The sequence below is a fragment of the Hyperolius riggenbachi genome, chromosome 12 (assembly GCF_040937935.1).
Source record: "Hyperolius riggenbachi isolate aHypRig1 chromosome 12, aHypRig1.pri, whole genome shotgun sequence".
Taxonomy (NCBI): domain Eukaryota; kingdom Metazoa; phylum Chordata; class Amphibia; order Anura; family Hyperoliidae; genus Hyperolius; species Hyperolius riggenbachi.
In genome coordinates this window covers 98,341,447-98,360,332 of record NC_090657.1, presented here as the reverse complement: position 1 = coordinate 98,360,332, position 18,886 = coordinate 98,341,447, and the positions used below count along the sequence as shown (strand labels likewise).

Genomic DNA, 18,886 nt, shown 5'->3' with positions numbered 1-18,886 from the left:
AGTTCCCTTTAAATGATTTCCACTTTTATAAGGGACTAACAAATTCTGTGGGATCTCCAGGTATAAGCAGTAATGAACGCCATATATGGCAGTCAACCTGTTAGCAATCTGTAGCCACACTGTCAGTCAGTGGGCAGCGAGTTGCCACTTTGTTTCTTGGATGCTCAGCCGATTCAGAAATCAGAAAACTTTATTTCGCCAAGCATGACTGGGTCATGCCCGGAATTGTTTTTGGCACAATACATTCGGCTCGGAGAGAAAGACCTAGGTAGAGACATAGATAGATAGCAGCGAACCGTAGAGGCATCGGTTAGCGTTACATTTCATTGCATTCCACTACACATTGCATTGCTCTATACAATTGAATTTCACTATACGTAGTATTGCATTTCCCTATACATCCTTAAAGCATCACAGTCCCTAGTGTGACACCGAGATGGTTAGTCTGGTGCGTTGGTTGGTTGAACGATCCGCCATGGCACAGGCCGCCCTGCAGCTCGTCGGGGCTTGCATTGATGGTAGTATGTGGAGGGAGTTGAGGAGGTTGACCGCCGAGGGGAAGAACGAGTTCCTGTGTCTCGTGGTCTTTGTGGAGATGACCCGAAGCCTCCGGCCCAATGGCAGCAGGCTGAAGTAGCGGTGGCCTGGGTTAGAAGGATCATTGGCAATCCTCAGAGCCCTGGATTTCAGTCTGTTGTGTAGCAGGGCAAGAGAGGGGAGGGGGCAGCCAACGATCCTCTCCACTGACCTAATGACCCTCTGAAGTTTGTCATTGGCGGTGGCCCCAGCATACCAGACCAAGATGGAGGAGCAGAGGATTGACTCAATGGTGGCTGTGTAGAAGCTGGTTAGGATTTTTTGAGTCATGCCAAACTTTCTCAGCTGGCGGAGGAAGAAGAGTCTCTGCTGGGCTTTCCGTTGGGTGGCAGTGATGTTGGGCTTCCACCTGAGATCACTGGAAATTATAGTACCCAGAAGCCGGGCACAAGGCACCCTGGCTACCTCGGTGCCGTCAATATAAATAGGGGGCAGGGGCGGGGCAGACTTCCTGAAGTCAATGATTAGCTCAACAGTTTTTGCAATGTTAAGCACCAGTGTTAAGCTCTCACATTCCAAAACTGCTTGACATCACTACTTTAGGGTAATTACAGTAGAACATGAAAGCACCCATAACCACTGTTAACACCCTTCGGTAAATATTGTTACAAAAGTGACTATCTGACTTTTAACAGTGGAGAGCAAAGAAGTGAAGATCTGTCAGCGTATGACAACTGCTTGATAAATGTGTTCCTTTCTCTGCATAGAGATGCTGTGGCCTGCAGTTTGTTTGTATCATGGCTGCAGTTCAGCTGTAGGATAATGGAAAGCAGAGTTTGTTGCGTAAGCTGTATAATGGAAATGTTATGTTGGTAGAAGATTGTCATTACCAGTGTATATCACATGGTAATAGAGTACAGTAACTCACAGCAGCTTGCTACACAATCCTGCAACATGCTTGGGATGTTATAGGTTTTGATTATAAATTAATACAAATTTTCCGTTATACTTTAAGAACAGGCATTAAATTGAATCTTTTTCCTTTTGGAGTTATTTCAGATCATGGCCCTTGCCTTTCATGAATATTACCTGTTTCAGGCCACCTAGTCCCAGCCGTTGTGACTGCAGCCTTCTAAATGTCATTCTACTAGAAGCTTTATGTTGCCATGGCGATAGCTGTGCTCTAACCCTCCTGTCACCAGGCAGGTCCAAATTCCTGCGTTTTTTTCACAAATCTTTTTGATGACTCATAATTCACTCTTGAGTGCTGAAGTGGACCTTGCATGCAAAAGATGTTCGTACCATATAATCTGCATTGCCCACTCAGCTGTGCAGAGTGTAAAAGCATTCTGTAATCTTTCCCCTGCCGAGAGTCTGGACCTTCCCTGGACTCAGTGCTCCGTCAGTTTCTCCATTCTCAAGTAAGGGAAATCTTGGGGCTGCCATTTCTTTTATATATCTTTTTTTAAATAAATGCAGCCACTGGGTTTTTGGGCTTATATTTTAATATTTTGTTGAAGCAATGTGTGGGTTACACACCTGGAAAAATCATGCAGCCCCTGGAATCGGTTTTCAGGATTTGCATAGTTGCATACCTCTTTTGGGTCCGTGTATTTTAGTGTATTGACTATTGAAGTTTTTAAAAGCAAGTAATGTTTTCATAAATAGCTCCTTGCACATTCACCTAGTTCTGGTTCCCTTTAAAGCCCAAATTCATGCTCATATATGCATATACAACCTTTAATAACTTACTAAGCACAATGCAAGAGTCTGAATATAAAAATCTTTCTTAAATACGGGTTGACTTGAAGCAGGCCAGCAGGAAGAAGTAACAGCAGGCTCTGTGGGCAGATCTGTTGCTGACTCTTGGTTTTGCATACCAGGATCGCAGCAGGGAGTGGCAGAAACAGCACAGTGGGGCCCAGGAGAACATAATGAATAGAATGGTATGCTTTTTATTGTAAGAATTTTAGAGTACAGATTCTCTTTCAAAGATTTTACAATGTGCAAACACTGACTGAATCATTTATACATAATTATTGTAAAAATGAAGCACTTTTTTACTACATTATTTTCACTGGCGTTCCTCTTTAAACCTGTATTGAGGTCTGTAGGTGGTGTGAGTAGAGGCTGGATGGAAGAAGAGAGAATTGAGTAAGTTATGATCAGAATTGGAGGGAAGAGTTTGGATTGTTGCTTATTTTTTAATCAGAAAATGTTCAATACACAAATGAAAATCTGGTATTTGAGGGGCTCCATCTGCTGGTTTGACCGAGTCAGTCATATATTCCTGAATAAAAATATAACCAAACCTACTGTACTATTTACTCTGTGGAGGGAACAATCATCAAGTCTGGAGACTTTATTTTTAGAGATGACATTCCTTTAACAGTCATTGAGACTCCTGATAATCAATTTAAATTTGCTACACTTATCAGGGGAGCTGGTTTCAAGCAGACATCTCAATGTATTATTTTATTTTGTGGAAACCGATCATCATTCTGCAATTTCTTGGTTTCAGAATACCTTCAGCCATGAGGTGGTTAAAAGCGTTTGGGGTTGTCATGGACACAGTATCTAAGGAAACAGCATTTCAGCAGTTGCCCTCTAGGCTGGTGCTTCATAAATGAAACCAAATCATATTATAGTTTCTGTTTCCAGGGTTATCATGCTGACTGTTAAGCCAGACAGTCTGACAGTCTGTGACCTTACCTCCTAATACCTGCACCTAAATTCTAGATGTTTTTTTTTTTGGGGGGGGGGCTTTTGTACTTAATTTATCTCTGAAGTTCCATTTCTTCATTTATGCTTTCTGTCTTTAGCCTGGTTGTAAAGGTAGCCACACATTTATAGATTGCCACTTAATGTGGCAATAAGATAGAGAGGGCTCTGTTCCAAATCTGATCAGAGAGGGACCTACTCCTTCCACACACTGCAGACAGATGTTCAATAGACCTCAGCATGAAACCTGTTGAAAATCTATTGAACTACAGCATTGCACTACAAGGCTACAGACACAATCAACGTCCAGTCAGATCATAGTTTTTAAAAAATGTCTGTGAAAAACAATTGAAATTATGCTGTATTAGCCAAACCCAGTATATGTGTTTGTTTCTATAGAAAAGCACAACATTCCAGTCTCTTCTACTATCATGGAGCCTTTGTGGTATACTGCTAGAGAAGTACTTGGCCCACAGTGTAGCATAGCCAGGCCTATCAGATTATATATAGTTATTACTTGGCTATGAATCAGCCCCTAGAGTGAACTAGAAACATATGAGGGGTGTGTGTCTGCTACGGCCTTATTTGCTTATGCAGTGGAAGGTCAATAAAAGTTCCCTGTAAGATCAGAGAAGTGCCACATCATTTCCAACAGCCAGAAGAGGTTATTTGTTTACCAATATTTTTATGTGCTTCTATTTACTTCTCCTCAGATTCGTTACAAGGAAGACTTTGAAAAGAACAAGGGCAAAGGATTCAGCGTGGTGGCCGATACACCCGAACTGCAGAGAATTAAGAAGACACAGGATCAAATCAGTAATGTGAGTGCTCTGAGACAGCTGATTTTTAGACCGGTTTCTGGAGCCTTTGCAAATCATGTCTGAGTCCTCTCCTTTAGCAGTTAATTTGCCAAAGACAGGCATGAGAACCAACCATTAAGGACTACCTGGCAAAATGGGCCTGCAAAAGTCCTGGGGCTTCAGATTATCTAGGGGCCTTGTGTGCCTTTATATATAGACAGCTAAATATATGAATAGAGGTTAACATAATTACCCCCCCATGTTTTAAAACCAGGCAAGTAGCAGCTGACCTTTTTGGCCAATTTGTTCCTATCCAGACAGGTGCTGCAGCTTTTAGAACATGATCATTACTGTAGTTTTTGTAAATTAAATTATTGACAGGTACTTTCTGCACCAGGCAGGTCGGAGTTTGTAAATACCTTGTTTGTTTGTTAGATTAAATATCATGAAGACTTCGAAAAGAGCCGGATGGGAAGTGTATCCATGGATGCAGGTGACGAGGGAGGACGCAGAGGCTCTGAAGATGGTGCCGTTTTCCGCAGAACCCCCTCGGAAAGTGGGCCGCCCCATTTGCCCCCTGTTGGTAGCTCAGGTAAGAGGAATAATCTGCGAAAGGAAAACATCTGAGATACCCACAGCAATGATGCATATTCCGGTTGTCCTTTCAGAGGGCAAGACCTAGTTATAAAAATTGAAATAAGATCCTTAAATTAACTTGTTCCTCTGTTGTATACCTTTTAAAGAGACTCTGAGGCGAGTATCAATTTACTTTTTTAACATGTAGTTATGTTAATCAGTATAACCGCTGCTAAAATGCCGCTACCCCGCGTGCAAAACAAGGGGTCTTTACCCCCCAAATCCCCCCTGCAAAATCCACGACTTTCTTGGTCGTGGATTTTGCTGCTCATGGAGGCAGAGCTATGAGCTGCAGCTCTGCCTCCATGCGCGTTAATCGCCGCACGGATCTCCGCCTCTCCCCCGCCCCTCTGTGAAGGCAGATTGAGAGGGGCGGGGAGAGGCAGCGACCAGCGGGGATTGACGCGCTGAGAGGCAGAGCTACAGGGCTTAGCTCTGCCTCTTCAGGAAGCGCTCCCCCCAAGCTTACAGAGGGGATTTGGGGAGTAAAGACCCCTCGTTTTGCCGCGGGATAGCGGCGTTTTAGCAGCGGTTATACTGATTAACATTACTGCACGTTAAAAAAATTAAATTGATACTCGCCTCAGTCTGTTAAACAGATTTATTCTAGCACAGTACAGATTCCCCTTGCACGAGCGCCAGCATAATATTAATGCACAGTGTTCTGGGAGGGGATCAGAGCGTCTGACTTTTTCTGACACTTTCATCCACAAATCCAGCAGCGCCCCTACAACAAGCCCTAATGCGGAGATGGAAAGCAGAGCTATTTGCGTGAGATATGAATAGCTCATTTATACCTCAACAACAGTCAGTGTTCTCCCCAGAATTTTTTTTACAGCCGGGTGGCGTGAAAAAGTAGCCGGCTGGGGCGAGATGACAGAATGCAGGGCCGTTGCTTCCCTGCTTACAGCATAGGAGGAGGACGAGGTGATGAGCCGATGACAGCCGGGTGTTCTACAAAACTAGCCGGGTGGAGCACCTGGCTAAAAGAGCCTGGGGAAAACCAGGGCTGTGGAGTCGGGCAATTTTGGGTGCCTGGAGTCGGAGTCGGGAAAAAATGCACCGACTCCTAATGAATTTGTAACTGTAATTAAAATAGAATATGATAAAATGTTCTATTTCTTAGATAATAGTCATTAAAAATAATGTATATATACAGTATATATACAGTAAAAGCTGTGCTTAGTCCACAAAAATGAAATAAACCAATCAAAATTAGTTACTTGTGCTGCTTCAATAAAGCAGTCCCCGTATTTTTAAGGTCAAATATACATATCTGATTGTGACTGTATATATGATGTGTACACAGGAATCTCTTATATATACTAAATAACATCTATGCTGTAAGAATAAAGCCTGATGTGTAGCTGTGTCACTAATAGAGATGGGCAATGAGATGGAAATAATTCTGCACTGATGCTGATTTATGCAAATGTACGCACTCTCTTTGCTGATAAAATCAAATAATTTGATATGTTGTTAAAATTTGGTTTGGTGACTACAAATTAAAGGGTACCTGAGACGGATGAAAAGTGAAGTTTTATACATACCTGGGGCTTCCTCCAGCCCCCTTCAGGCTGATCAGTCCTTCGCTGTCCTCCACCACCCGGATCTTCTGATATGAGTCCTGGTAATTCAGCCAGTCAGCGCTGTCCGGCCGCATGCCGCTCCCACAGCCAGGAGCATTCTGCACCTGCGCAATAGTGCTGCACAGGTGTAGTATGCTCCTGGCGGCGGAGTGTGTGCATGTGCACTACGCCCGACTGGCTCAAGTACCTGGACTCATAGCAGAAGATCCAGGTGGTGGAGAAGGACAACGAGGGACTGATTATCCTGAAGGCGGCTGGAGGAAGCCCCAGTTATGTATAAAACTTTAATTTCATCTGTCTCAGGTTTACTTTGTTACACAGTAGTACTATACTCTACATATGCACTCCCCACAGAGCTGCAGGGAATCCACTGAGAATGCTGTGCACATTGAACACAGAGGTGTTGTCTGTCACCCATAGACCTTGTTCAGATTGTGCATGAAGAATGTGTAATAGAGGAAGAATCTCCTCATTCCCCTGCAGAGTACCTGCACATCATTCTTACATGTACCCACACTTACATTGCCTAGGGCCTGATAGATGTTCTTTGTTCCGGTTTGTACCTTTTACAAGTACTCTTACCAAGGACTAGTTTTAGTCTAAAGGGAATAAATATAGTAGTCTACATATCCTTCTCACTTCAGTTGTCTTGTAAAATTCCTAAGTGTTGGCAGTTAAGAGACGAATTTCATGTTACATACTTTTAATCAACAAAATTGTAATATGCAAATTATAGGAGTCTGAGTCGGTGGAATCCTAAACTGAGGAGTCGGTGGATTTTTGGACCGACTCCACAGCCCTGGGGAGAACACTGACAGTAATAGTAGATAAAGCTGATTCATACTGATGATTACGTGCTTATTCATCAAGGTGGAAACCACCAAAGCAACTTCAAACTTATTTCCAAAGTTTTCATCTGTTGCTCAGCCTGTGTAACATAACTGCTGCTGTCCCCTAACTCTAAAAGGGGCCAAACAGGCATGATTGTTCCACTGCTGCCAGTCTTCTCCTTCATCTCGTAGCTGCTCGTTACCTCCCCCACTCTCCCATAGTTACACCCCCCCCCCCCCCCCCCCCCCGAAAAAAAAATAAAAAAAATTGTGTGTATGTACAGTACATATATATATAATATATATATATATATATATATATATAAAGCACAAGGAGTTGCAGCACACAGCTCTTTATTTAGAGCAAACAAAATTTCAATCAGCAAACAGTTTCGGTCGTCCCCGACCTTTGTCAATGCCAAACAACAAATGAATGCATGGTCATATATATACCCGCCCCACAGGATATGACATCATGACAAACTGGGGTCCACCCCTTAGTTACATCACCAAGTGGTGGTAAACACATAATATACATAGTGTCAATCATATACACTTATCTCATTTATCATAAATCAGTCCATGATCCAAATCACGTAGTAATATTCTCTCTACCAGTGTAACAGTCAGTTTCTTTATATAACCCTAAGAGAGGAGAGATTATAAAAACAGATGTAAGTCAAAATCTTTATTTAGGCCACCTGGGCTTAAGCTGCCTAATTTGTGAATCCACAGAACTTCCCGGCGTTTTAACATCAAGATCCTGTCACCCCCACGTCTAGGTTTTGGAATGTGGTCTATAACCATATATCTCAGGTCCACGTCTCTATGTCCAGCCTCCCTCCAATGTTTGGCAACCGGAAGGTCAGAGCTGCTTTATGTGGGTGAAACCACACAAAAGGTACGGGATCGTATCTCACAACATAGGAGCTCTGTCAGGTCAGTGAGCTCTGACCTTCCGGTTGCCAAACATTGGAGGGAGGCTGGACATAGAGACGTGGACCTGAGATATATGGTTATAGACCACATTCCAAAACCTAGACGTGGGGGTGACATGATCTTGATGTTAAAACGCCGGGAAGTTATGTGGATTCACAAATTAGGCAGCTTAAGCCCAGGTGGCCTAAATAAAGATTTTGACTTACATCTGTTTTTATAATCTCTCCTCTCTTAGGGTTATATAAAGAAACTGACTGTTACACTGGTAGAGAGAATATTACTACGTGATTTGGATCATGGACTGATTTATGATAAATGAGATAAGTGTATATGATTGACACTATTTATATTATGTGTTTACCACCACTTGGTGATGTAACTAAGGGGTGGACCCCAGTTTGTCATGATGTCATATCCTGTGGGGCGGGTATATATATGACCATGCATTCATTTGTTGTTTGGCATTGACAAAGGTCGGGGACGACCGAAACTGTTTGCTGATTGAAATTTTGTTTGCTCTAAATAAAGAGCTGTGTGCTGCAACTCCTTGTGCTTTTTTTGTATACTTCAAGGGGGCCTGGGCATCCCCAGTTGCGAGCACCCTCAACCTCCAGCCTGTGACAGCTGCTGACCCCCCCTGGACTATATATATATATATATATATATGTATGTATGTATGTATGTATGTATGTATGTATGTGTGTGTGTGTATATATGTATATATATATATATGTGTGTGTGTGTATATGTATACACACACACACACACACACACACACACACACACACACACACACACACACACACACACACACACACACACACACACACACACACACACACACACACACACACACACACACACACACACACACACACACACACACACACACACACACTGTGTATGTGTATGTATGTATATATATATATATATATATATATATATATATATATGTGTGTGTGTATGTGTATATATATATATATATATATATATATATATATATATATATATATATATATATATATATATATATAGTTACCTTAGGAACCACGGGGGGGGGGGGGTGTTTATATGTATGTCATGAGGGTATATTACTGTTATTTTTGCAAATAAGGGCTTGTAATTAATGTTGAATACAAATCTAAAAAAAATCCACCTTTATTTCCAAATAAAATATTGTCAGCATACATTGTACTAGGGGCATATTTTAAATGTAATAACAGGGACAAAATGGGCAAGTAAAATGTGTGGGTTTTATACACAGTAGCATGTTTTATTTTAAAAATATAATGGCCGAGAAATACAGTAATACATTTTCTCCATTTTTTCTTCCTGTTAGTATGCATTTAGAAGGAAAAAAATCATAACAAAACCCAAAGGAAGCCTAATTGGTGGCAAAAAAACAAACTATAGATCATTTTGTTATAAGTAGTGATAAAATGATTGGCAAATGAATGGGAGGAGCGTTGAAAGGTGAAAATTGCTCTGGTCCGTAAGGGGAAAAAACCCTCGAATGGTGAGGCGGTTAAAGCAATTATCCAAATATATAGTTGCTGACTTTGTTTCTCTTGTTTTTGCAGCTTATCAACATCAGCGACAGCCACAACAGCAGCAGCCCAAATACGGTTACCCAGAGCCAGTGACCCCTGTCACTACCCAGCACACAGCACCTGCAGGTGGCGGAGTAAGTAGAGCTTTTCAGCTGTACCCAATGATTACACGTAGATGCATTTGTTCTTTGCGCTTTAATGAGATTCATGGGAACTTTGGTCTCAGTCTGTCTTTAGTCCCGCGAGTTCATAGGGAATACTATAAGGCCCTTGCCAGGAGCGTAACTAGAAATCCCTGGGCCCCCTGCAAGCCCCTCTCCTAGGAGATTGGCTATCTGGGAGTTTTGAGCCCAGGACCCTTTAATCTTTGTTCTGTGTATTTGCCCAGCCTTGTGAGTTCCTCATATGATGGTTATCAGACTGATTGAGCGACTAACAATCTTTTACCTCCATGGAAAAGGATTTCTACCATCTGGCATGATGCCTATATAGTACTGATTTATAAAGAGGGGAAAGATCCCCTGGACCTAGCATCTTATGCTGGGCATACACGGTGAGTTTATGCGCCGGTATCGAGCCAGCGCGTCGACGCTCGTCCGCGCGGATCGATCCCCGCTCGTCCCCGCCGGCGCTCCTTATCAGCCGCTCGATTCCCCGCTATTGTCCGCCCGCGGGGATCGAGCAGGGAATCTATCCGGCAGGTCATCGGACCTGTTGGATATTATCAATCGAGCCATCAGCGGCTCGATTGATGAGGCAAATACTCACCATGTATGCCTAGCATAACAGACCAATTTCCCTCAAATCAAGACCTTCATGTCTCCGCTGCTCTTCAACTTAGCCTAAGAACCACTAGCCAGATATGTGCTGTATAAGGTAAAGTTATAGGTGGGCAGATGGTGGTATCTGCTCTTTTCACAGATGACATTCTGCTTTTCATGAATAAGTCAGCAGTTGAGTGAGCAGGTACCTCCAGCTATACAGGAGATGGGAAAGGCATCGGGCTTTAGGATAAATGCACAGAGGAGAGAGATCCATTACCTCTGCAAGAAAATGGAAACCCATAACCACTTGGAGTTAAGGCAACTCCCAAAGGAGATTACATACCTGGGCCAAAAAATGAATCGAGACCCCTAACTCTAATATGAGCTAACCACGTCACCACTGAGGGGTTTTACCCCCTGACCACCAGAGCAATTTTCACCTTTCAGCGCTCCTTCCATTCATTCGTCTATAACTTTATCATAACTTATCACAATGAAATGAACTATATCTTGTTTTTTCCGCCACCAATTAGGCTTTCTTTAGGAGGGACATTATGCCAAGAATTATTTTATTCTAAATGTGTTTTAATGGGAAAATAGGAAAAATGTGGGAAAAAAATTAATTATTTTTCAGTTTCCGGCCATTATAGTTTTTAAATAATGCATGCTACTGTAATTAAAACCCATGAAATGTATGTGCCCTTTTGTCCCGGTTATAAAACCGTTTAAATTATGTCCCTATCACAATGTTTGTCGCCAATATTTTATTTGGAAATAAAGGTGCATTTTTTTCAGTTTTGCGTCCATCCCTAATTACAAGCCCATAGTTTATAAAGTAACAGTGTTATACCCTCTTGACGTAAATATTTAAAAAGTTCAGTCCCTAAGGTAACTATTTATGTATTTTTTTAATTGTAAATTTTTTAATTTTTTTTTTAATTACAAAAAAAAAAAAAAAATGGGGAGTGTGGGAGGTAATGAGTTAATTTTTAGTGTAAAACTAATTTATTTCTATGTAAAAAATGCTAAGGGTGTAGTTTTACTGTTTGGCCACAAGATGGCAACAGTAACTTTTTGTTTATTGCGACCTTCCGGACGCTCGCAGGAAGTACAAGGAGGCTGTGAGTGTTTGTTTTTTCTCACAATGATCGCGCTGCCCATAGGAGAGCAGCGGATCATTGTGGGGCTTAGATCAACGAACGGGAATGGATTTTCCCGTTCATTGATCTCCGAGCGGGCGGCGGCGTGTTTACTAGCGGCGGGCGGCGTGTTTACGAGCGGGAGCACGGGCAGCGGTGGGAGTGCGCAAAGTACGGATTTCTCCGTCCCTGGGGGTTAAAGGATGGAAAAAGGGACGGAGAAATCCGTACGGGCGGGGGTAAAGTGGCTAAACTTCACTCCACTTATAAATATAATTATTCAAAAACTAGATGCCTGGGATAAAATCACAGTAAGATTGACAGGTGTGGCAGCCATCATAAAAATGATTAGCTTTAGCAAACTCTTATATGCCATGCAGACTCTACCCCTTTTGATAAAACATGCAGACATTATCAAACTTAATAAGGTCTTTACCCACTTTTTGTGGAGAGGGAATAGAGAAAGAATACAGCTAAAAATGTTGCAGGTACCCAACGACTTGGGTGGGCTGGGGATGCCGGAAATTAGAAAAACAAATATGGCATGTCTGGCTAAACATTTAAAGGAATGGGTGTCGGACACTATTTACTTTTCAAATGTAGTGTAAAAGAAAGCACTGGTGGAACCCTGGTCCCTGAAGGGTGTACTCCATGCCCCCTGGGCTACACAACCCTTATGTTGACGGCGGAGTCAGTTACTCAGGGATACCATAGTAGCATGGAAGGAGCTGCAGACATTTTCATTACCCTGGAGTGTCAAAGTATATTCCCCCAGGGCTTTGTTCCTGGGATGATGCACAAGGTTTTCATACAGTGGGAGGATAGGGGGTGAGCAAACTGAGCAATTTACTAAACCTTCATGACCACAATTGGATATCCTTTAGGGAATTACAACAGGAATATGGCCTACCAATGCAGCAGTTTCTGAAGTCAAATAATTTATAAACACGCATTTGAGAGAATGCTCAACTGATGCTGTTTTGATTATATTTTGAGACCAGGAAGGAGGAGACCCACTCTCATAACTTCAGAAAACAATAATGGAAGCACAGCTTAACCAGTTCACCCCCAAGGGTTTTTATCCTAACGGACCAGAGCAATTTTCAGTTGTCAGCGCTCCTCCCTTTTATTCCCTAATAACTTTATTACTACTTATCACAAGAAAATGATCTATACCTCGTTTTTTTCGCCACCAATTAGGCTTTCTGTGGATAGTACATTTTGCTAAGAATTTTTTTATTCTAAATGCATTTTAATGAGAAAAACAGAAAAAAAAAGAAAAAAAATCATTATTTCTCTGTGTTCAGCCTTTATAGTTTTAAAATTAAACATTCTCCTGTGGATAAAACAAACACGTTGTATTTGCCCAGTGGTCCCGATAATTAAACCGTTTAGATTATGTCCCTACCACAATGTATGGCGACAGTATATTATTTTGAAATATAAGTGGTTATTTTTCTGTTTGTTCTGGCCATAATTACAAGCCCCTATGTAATAAATTAAAATTAATTTTCCCCCATAAAATATAGAATAAAAAAAGCTGAGTCCCTAAGGCAACTATTTATTTATTTTTTTTAAGCTGATTTTTTTTTTTTTACAAGTGTTTTTTTTGGGGGGGAGGGTTGGAAGTGTAATTTTATTAATGATGTGTATATACTTGAAAATGTATGTATTTTGTAAGTGTAATATACTTTTTGGCCACAAGATGGTGCTGGTGAACACTCATAGGACGTGTTCACTTTTTTTTTTTTTTTTTTTTTTTTACACACTTTATTAAACTGTTACATTTCCTGTTTATGTGAATGGACGTAGCCGCTGTTCGCGGTCACGTCCATTCACTCCAGGCACTGCGATTGGGTAGAGGACTGTTCAGTCCTCTTCCCCAATCGCCCAGCACGGGATCCCGACGGTAATGGCGGCGGTAGCGGCGGACACACGGCGGTAGCAGCGGCGGGAATGCGCGACGTATTAAAACGTCATGTTGCTGTTAATAGCGGTAAGCATGACGTTTTAATACGTTAGGATGGCGGTAAATGGTTAAAGACAAAAGCACAGGCTAATTTTAAGGGAGATGATCACGCCTTTTATGAACTGTCCTATATTACATCTTGACAAGCTTGATGCAACCCTAAATATTGAAAAATAAACCAGAATACTGTTCTGAAGATGGAAGCCATATATTATACTCATGTTGTCACAGGATGATCTAAAAGACTACATGGAGCCATTTAAAGAGAACCAGACACGAAGCACCCTCATGTATATTACCATATATATCAATGAGAACATGACCGTAAACACCTACTCTGCTCTGTTTCATTTTTCACTGCACAGTCTGCCTGTTAAGAATCTGCTCTGATAAGAATCCCGACTGAGCATTCAGTCTGGCTTTGCTCAGGAATCATAGCTGGGTCAGTCTTCTCTGATGTCTTTTCAAGCCCACACCCGCCCCCTCCTGGCTGTGCTTTCCTGCTATGAGGATACATAGCAGGAAATCAGAGCCACAAGGGGGCAGGCTTGGGCTTGAAAAGACATCACAGAAGACTGACTCAGCTATAATCATTAAGGGGCAAAGACAGACTGAATGCTCAGTCGGGGATGTTATCAGAGCTGATAACAGGCAGACTGTGCAGTGAAAATTGAAACAGAGCAGGGTAGGTGTTTTCTCTAATGTTCCCACTGATATATATATAGTAAAATACATGAGGGTACTTCGTCTCTGGTTCACTTTAAATACTCCTCGTGGTATGCCTACGAGCAACTTAGAGGCACGCTAGGCCGCTTAGAAATTTGATGGATGCATAGAGGAACAAGCCACTAAAGGATGTCTAACAACATGGGGAGCGGTGGGGTGGGTTGGGGTGTTCCTATTTAAATTGGAACCAATTTGTTTCTTAGGCATATGTACCACTAAATGTAAACTGGTTGAAAGTATCGTTGCGCAAATATTGGTATGAAAATGCTGTACTTATTCTTTTACTTGGATACAACATTGGAAAGTACAATAAAATAAAGATTTTTTTAAAAGCAACTTTTCAATATTTGACAACTTTTTGTTGTCTAAGTAGAGCTTGTGATGGGTAACATAGTTCCCCCACTTCACTTGATCAACCATTAGGGCCTGTTCTCACTTGGAATCGCAAAACGCTAGTGATTAGCAATAGCGTTTTGCGCTGGTGATTTTTACCACAATTAATGCAGTAAAATCACTGTACACTGTGGCGATTTTTGAGCAACCGCAATTAGTGCTTTTTAGCATTCTAATCGCGATCACTCTAGAATCGCGGGAAAATGCTGCATGTAGCCTGGTTAGCGACTGCCACGAAACACCGGCTATTGGTGGCTATCGCGGCAATGAAATATAGTTAGTGTTTCAGAGATGGGAAAAATGAAAAAAAAAAATTATACCTGGGGCTTTCTCCAGCCCCCTTCAGGCTAATGGGTCCCTCGCCATCCTCCTGCCTCTTGGATCTTATGCTACGGGTCCTGGGTCACTTTATGTGTATATACAGTACGCTTCAGCTATGTACACACCCTAAATTTTTGTCATCTGACACGCTTGTTTATGATCCTTTCCAGTGAAAATTTTAAATGAGTAGAGGTGTCCCTGATATCAGTCAGTACATAGAGTGAAGCAGGCACACCATCAGGTTCTGGGTGCTCAATGGTGACATAGGCAGTGTCACTCCATACAACATACGTATATGGTTCATCTGCACACCAGCCGTAGTTAGACGCAACACACTTCTATTGTGCATACCACACGCATTTAGATACGGTAACTCTGCGAGGCCCCCCGAAACAACAATTGTCGGGACTTTATGTGGCTTATTGCACAAATAAAAGTGCTTTGCATCTAACTACGGCCAGTGTGTTGATGAACCATGTTCGTATATCTGATATCAGCCAGGCTGTAAAATCCCTGGCCAGGACTATTATTGTCCCTCTCCATTCCATAGAACTGAACAGTGTCCAGCCAGGAGCCAAGCAAGCATGTCTATAGCAATTGTGTCTAAACTGAACTAAAATCTCTGGCAGTGATTCAGGGTGTGCACCTAGCTTTTCACTATGCAGTGATCCCTGATCTAGCCTGTTGATGTAGGCTGCTTACTGTAATACAGTGCTGTGCGAAGGCACCCCACTATGTGATGTCTTCTCCTCCTTCTCCACAGAAGCGCTTCCGAGCAGTCTATGATTATAATGCAGCGGATGAAGATGAGGTATCCTTCCAGGACGGTGACACTATTATCAACGTGCAGCAGATTGATGAAGGCTGGATGTACGGAACTGTGGAGCGCACAGGAGACACAGGCATGCTTCCTGCCAATTACGTGGAAGCCATCTGAACAGAGGAACTCACTTCATGTTTCTCACACAATCATGAATCATTCCAGTGCAGCCCTCTCCCAACTTTGGGAAGGGTGGGCTCCAACTCTCCCTCTACAGCATTCTCTCTCAAATGCCTCTCTGCTGCCCTCTGGTGGCAGAAGGGAAAATTACCTCTTGCTTCATCTTTAGTCACTGGAGGGACCACTTTGGGGAGAGGTCTCCCTCTTTCAACTGCCCCCCACCCGCCCCGTTTTTCTCCCCTTCCTTTTATGTCTGATTGACTTGTCTATGCGCTTTGCACTGGTATATATACATTTTTACAAGCTAGAAGGAGCGAGCCAGGCAACAGTGATAATTTTCTCCCTAATATTTCCGTGCTTTCCCCTCCTCTGTTAACCTTACTTATTGCAGGACTTTCTGGCCATTCATTTGAGAGAAATCTTTCCGCTCCTTTCCATTAAATGGTTTCTCTGTTGGTTTTTTTAGGTAAATGGTTAGCAGTGCTCAGTTTACATCAACTAAATTGAGATGTAGAGTGTGGAAATTCTGCAGGGTCATGTGATGTTTATTGACTCCACCTTTCATATCATCTCCTCAGACAGCCTTTCGGCAATTTGATAACGTCATATCCATCTGCAAAAGATTCCATATCCGGGTTTAGCATAACCTAAATAGGGTCAATCGGCCTTCGTGTTTTGTATCCGAGATAATCAGTCTCCCAACCAGTTTCGTTGGCACAGAACCATTTATGAGGGCTGAAGTTATGGTGCTCGGCTGCTGCAGAATTACTGACTGGGATTTCTTGTGTGTGTGAAAAGTGGGTGTCTGCACCCGCCATTCTCTCCATCCACCCCAAACGGTCCCCAGTAACATCTGCTGCAGTTCATTCCTGCCCTGTCCGAAACGTGCCATACACGCTCATGAAATCCAGATATTTTAAATATATATTTAGCTTAGTGAATTAGTAAGGCGAAAAGATTTAATTATAATATTTTTACATTGAAGACTTAATTTTTTTCATTTTTTTCCTTCCTTCTCAATATATTTTATTAATATATATATACATTTTTCCCCCATTTTGTGTACTGGAAAGGCCATCGTAGAATTAGGAAGTGATAACAAGAGGGGACATTTCATTATGGTTGCCATAGTAAGATGGCAGTGTTTGATAAATATTGAAAGTTTTTTTTTTTTGTTTTTCTTTTTGTTTTGCTTGAGACTATTTTACCTTTAACTGTATTTTAACACAAGTACAGTTGTCAGTTTACTCCCAAATTGCATGAGAGGACTAAGTAAGAGCTCCTACTGCCATCCCTTCATTCTGACAGTTTACACAATAATAGCATAATCTGCAGTCTACTCCAAAGAAGCTAGGAGGTGGGAGAAACATTGAGGCAGAGCTTCTGTTAATCGTGGTGGGGCTTCTGACAGTCCAGCCATAGCCCTGCCACCACATTCTTTGGGTAGAGGGGAGACTGTGCCCTTATGGCTGGAGTGGGAGTGGCTCTACCATGCTGTTGCTTCAGATGTCCTTTGTACTGTAAGTCCTGAATAGTTGTTTTTTTTAAGTCATTTGAAGGACAAATGGACAACTGTATTTCTCTTCATAAGTAAAGTTATGCTCTAAAGAGAATTTGTAAGGACAGAAATGTGAGAGCAGTTGCTGCAATTTTTTGTAAGGTACAAGCTCTGTGGCTGCCATCCTAATTGTGGAACAAACAATACTGCTCGCCTCCCAGTTTTAGGTCAGGAAGGAACAAGGTAGCAAAGCCAGCATCAGATTGGTCCGCCGTAGATCTTATGCCTGTATGAAGAGTTCCATAGCAGCATCTCCTCTCTTTCTATCCTTGCATATTCATTAACATATCAGCCTTTTCCATAGTGGCGGCTCTCAGTGCTCTGTAAGTCTTGTAGTGGAAGAGCTGAATATGTGTTTAGGTTGTCTTGTGTCCGAGTTGCATTGACTTGTTGTGACGCAGAGCCTAATCTGAGCCAGTGCTGTCTGCTACATTTCCTCTCCACACAAAGCTGCTGATTCATTTCTGTCGAAGAGTTACTTGGTGCAATCATTTCCTCAGGAGGAGGGAGCAATCTCCTGGTGCCAACCCACCACACACATTTATCTTACCAAATGCACCTTGGGCCAAATCTCCGCTGCCTTTTACTTTATCTGCCTTACGCGCTCTAGCTCATTCCTCTCCCCCCAGGCACAGACAAGCCGTGCTCTGTAGGCCGTGTCCTGTGCCTTGTATTACAGCAGTGCTCACACATGAAAGGTGGGAAGCAGGACGTAGGAGAGGCAGACTAATATTGGGGACCAAGCACAAATCATTCCAGGACTCCTGATTTCATAAATAAAGCACAATTAGAGCAGAAGTAACTGGAACTCAATGTGAATACCTGGGGAGGGATGGGAAATTCCACAGAACTCTTAAGATACTTTGTACATTCCTTATACTGTAGTCCTATTGTGAGAGGTACAAAGTGCGGCACAGGCTTATGAGTATACTATAGAGGATCTATAGCACTGCAAGGACACGGTGGCACTATGTGAAGAGCATATTGGAAATGGTGGGATGAAGACTATTTTTTCTGCATTCTTTATCTCCTCCTAGGACCAATCATTTTTGTTCAAACTGGACCAAACTCCTCTGTCCCCTCCTCCCCCCACATTGGATGCACTTTCACTTTTGCTCCAGCATAGGTATGGGGATAGCAGAAACGAAGTCCCCAAAACTTGCCATCTCCGTCATTCTGCAGCCTTACTGTCTTGTGTATGTGTCAACCATTCCTTACCCTCACTTTTTACATTGTTTGTTTTATTTTTTTTTTTGTTTTCTTATTATAGCCCCCTTCCCCCAGCTGGAAAAGCCTTTGTATCAGATTGCTTGGGCCTATAATCATTTAAAGAAAGAAATCAATCATGCAGCTACCAAGAAAAGCTTTCTCAGTTTAAATTTAAAAATAAAGGTATCATTTTTAACCATGATGTCACTTTGCATTCATTTGGTTGCAGCTGGTGTGTATTGCGTGGTTGAGTTTGTGTGCACTT

At 42.2% G+C, this 18,886-nt stretch overlaps 1 protein-coding gene and 1 long non-coding RNA gene across 2 annotated transcripts in view; one reads left to right on the top strand and one right to left on the bottom strand.

Annotated features, from left to right (window-relative positions):
• Window positions 1-18,817, top strand: part of LASP1 (LIM and SH3 protein 1) — a 117,502-nt gene extending 98,685 nt beyond the window's left edge. The window contains exons 4-7 of the mRNA XM_068263416.1: window positions 3,972-4,079; window positions 4,494-4,650; window positions 9,633-9,736; window positions 15,678-18,817. Of these exons, the coding sequence (XP_068119517.1) occupies window positions 3,972-4,079; window positions 4,494-4,650; window positions 9,633-9,736; window positions 15,678-15,851 (543 nt within the window). The 3' untranslated portion in view covers window positions 15,852-18,817. The remainder of the gene's footprint in view (window positions 1-3,971; window positions 4,080-4,493; window positions 4,651-9,632; window positions 9,737-15,677) is intronic.
• LOC137541869 (uncharacterized) overlaps window positions 2,433-18,886 on the bottom strand; it is a 35,410-nt gene continuing 18,956 nt past the window's right edge. Inside the window, exons 2-3 of the long non-coding RNA XR_011025293.1 lie at window positions 4,478-4,736; window positions 2,433-2,667 (exon numbers count right to left, since the gene is read on the bottom strand). This is a non-coding gene — a long non-coding RNA (uncharacterized lncRNA). The remainder of the gene's footprint in view (window positions 2,668-4,477; window positions 4,737-18,886) is intronic.